This window comes from Sardina pilchardus, chromosome 13 (genome assembly GCF_963854185.1).
Source record: "Sardina pilchardus chromosome 13, fSarPil1.1, whole genome shotgun sequence".
Lineage (NCBI taxonomy): Eukaryota > Metazoa > Chordata > Actinopteri > Clupeiformes > Clupeidae > Sardina > Sardina pilchardus.
Window position 1 is genome coordinate 32193081 of NC_085006.1, and position 2500 is coordinate 32195580.

The following is a 2500-nucleotide window of genomic DNA, read 5'->3' on the forward strand; positions in this document are numbered from 1 at the left end:
ACGTCGTTTCTACACTGGACATGTCAATGTAGGTGTCTATGCCAGTAGGCATATTAGTGGTGGTTCTTACTGTAGGTTTTCCCCAAAGCCTGAAAGAGAAGGTCCCGTTTCACGCTGACAGTCGGCATGATGTCCACCTAAAATCGAGTAATCCGTGTGAGAAAGGACCTCGGTTAGCCGGCTGTAGCTGTCCACAGTGAACGCCTGATTATTTTACTAGCAACGTTTTAATATTATCTCCACTCTCCCCTCTGTTTACAGATTTTGATAACCTGGATTAGACTACAATTTGTCTGTAATGTGAACCAGTATATCGATATCTATCTAATTCCACAAACAGAACTGTGGCAAATTAGTGAATTAATTAAACCTGCCAAAACGCACTGTGATTAAATGACCAGAGAGGGGCGCCCGAGGGCTTAGTGTAAATTACTTGAGAGTAGCCCACAATCGGAAACGTCCCCTCATCACCACATGCAAGGATTTATGTTGAAGCTTTCAAATTAAAATCTAACTTTTCACAGTTTTTCTTTCCAAAATCTTTCCCAGGGTATTGTCATTTTCATAAGCAAATTATAGGCCTACATTAATTTAGTGCATTTCCCAGCACAATGCAGTTCAGTTAAAAAAGCTGGTCCTGCAGGAAGGCACTACTGTATCACCATCAGCCTATTACGCCACGCAGACTTGTGGGAAATTAGGCCTACGTTTGAATGGGTGAGCTCAACGCCCTTGAAGCTGTGACTAGGCCTACAGTTTTTATCAATTTGGATAATTTCTATCATGAACATTTGCTGCATTTCTTAACAATTAGAGCAAACTGCACCACATACCGTAGCCTAGTGGATTAGTAGCCTACTTTAAATGCAAACGTGTGTATCTTACTCAACTTGCTTTAGACTTAAAAGCAAGTAGCTTAGGCTACTTATGAAACTTATCAGTGCAATCAAATAAATCCTTATGCCCTGGTGTATGTCAAGATTGTCAAACTGCTTTGTCATGTTGCAGCACCATTTTCTATGTCAAAACTACAATGTTGAACTTGGACATTATTATTGTGTGTGGAATGAGTAGCCTATTATGTTGATTGCAAGAGAGTGAACATGTTTAAAAGATTTTAGACAAAAACAAAGGCTTTGACCTTAGCTATATTTTTGTTGTGAGGCCTAAACCTGCATGACAGGCAACATGTAGCCTACTTCTGTAGATCTAACTGACTTGTCAAACTCTTTTAACTCTAGGCCTAATTCAAAATCCGCATGGGCCGATTGGTTGTTATTGTGACTGTCTGGGTTTCTGGGATAAGGTCACCTCAGGGCGCTGATGGCGTTCCATCGCAGGGTGGTCGTCAGCATGCCCCTGCGGAGAGCGATGCGATGTCGCGCCCACGCTATCCAGGGTAAAGTTTACCGTGTGCCCTGCGCGTGCGACTGACATTTGCCTGACCATTCGGTGCCAAAATGAATCTCTCTTGGCTGACCTCGGCGCTGGACGAAACAACCGGTCACTGAACAGAGCGAGATTGCTTTTGTGCGGCGAGACGCGTAGCCTATAGCTCAGCCAGACAAGGGACATCGGACGCAGCTTCCACCCCGGGGATGGCCTGGATCAAGTTCGCTCCGTTAAATATCCCTCTGAACCGGCGCTTACAGACGGCCGCGGTAGTCCAGTGGGTCTTCTCGTTCCTGTTCCTCGGTAGTTTCACTGCGACTGCTGTCAGTTTAGCTAACCAGACCTAACCTGACGTGACCTAACCTAACCTACAGTAACCTGACCTTAACCTAACCTAACCTGACTTGGCCTTAACGTAGCCTGCACCGTGCATGTTTGCTGTGGCGCGTTTAAAGGAGAAGAACGCGTTGCTATTTGGGTGAGCTAAAACACTCTACCTCTGTTGAGTAGCGCGCCACACACACACACACTGTAGCGTTGCCTATTTATAGCAGTTGAAGTGTAGTTAGTGTTTGCGTTTTCAGAGCAGGGAGGGAATAACGGTCCTTCTACAACCGGCGACCAGAGTAATATAGATTATATACATGTCGTCAATGCCCCCCCCCCCCCCTCTCCTCCCCTCCTCGTGTGCGTTAACCACCGACACCCCCCTCCCTGCACCCTCCTCCTCCTCTCTGCAGAGACGGGGTCCCCACATGGAAGGCGCTCTGAGTGCATGCTGTAGCCAGCCTGCAGTGCGTTGCTTCTCTGAGATCCTGCCAGTGCCAAAGGTGATTGCAGCCTGTAGTGAGTGATCTATGACTTTAAGCTGAGACACGAAGGGTCCCAGTCCTCTTCCCATCGCACATAACGAGTGTGTGTGTGTGTGTGTGTGTGTGTGTGTGTGTGTGTGTGTGACCTGTTCTCTCTCTGTCTCTGCAGCCCAGTGTGGGTTGGCACTATATGTCTGGTTGGCACTGCACTGGTGGCAGGGGGCCGTGCTCTGTGTGTGTGTGTGTGTGTGTGTGTGTGTGTGTGTGTGTGTGTGTGTCTGTGTGTGTGTGTGTGT

The 2500-nt window shown here is 47.2% G+C and overlaps 2 protein-coding genes across 3 annotated transcripts in view; one reads left to right on the forward strand and one right to left on the reverse strand.

The window, feature by feature from the left end:
- Positions 1-225, reverse strand: part of farsb (phenylalanyl-tRNA synthetase subunit beta) — a 12887-nt gene extending 12662 nt beyond the window's left edge. The window contains 1 exon segment of the mRNA XM_062552443.1: positions 71-225. Coding sequence (XP_062408427.1) covers positions 71-128 — 58 coding nt within the window. The 5' untranslated portion in view covers positions 129-225.
- A 1252-nt stretch (positions 226-1477) lies between these two features.
- Positions 1478-2500, forward strand: part of LOC134099545 (2-acylglycerol O-acyltransferase 1-like) — a 7348-nt gene continuing 6325 nt past the window's right edge. For both annotated transcript variants that reach the window (XM_062552444.1, XM_062552445.1), the window contains exon 1: positions 1478-1695. In XM_062552444.1, coding sequence (XP_062408428.1) covers positions 1599-1695 — 97 coding nt within the window. In that variant the 5' untranslated portion in view covers positions 1478-1598. The remainder of the gene's footprint in view (positions 1696-2500) is intronic.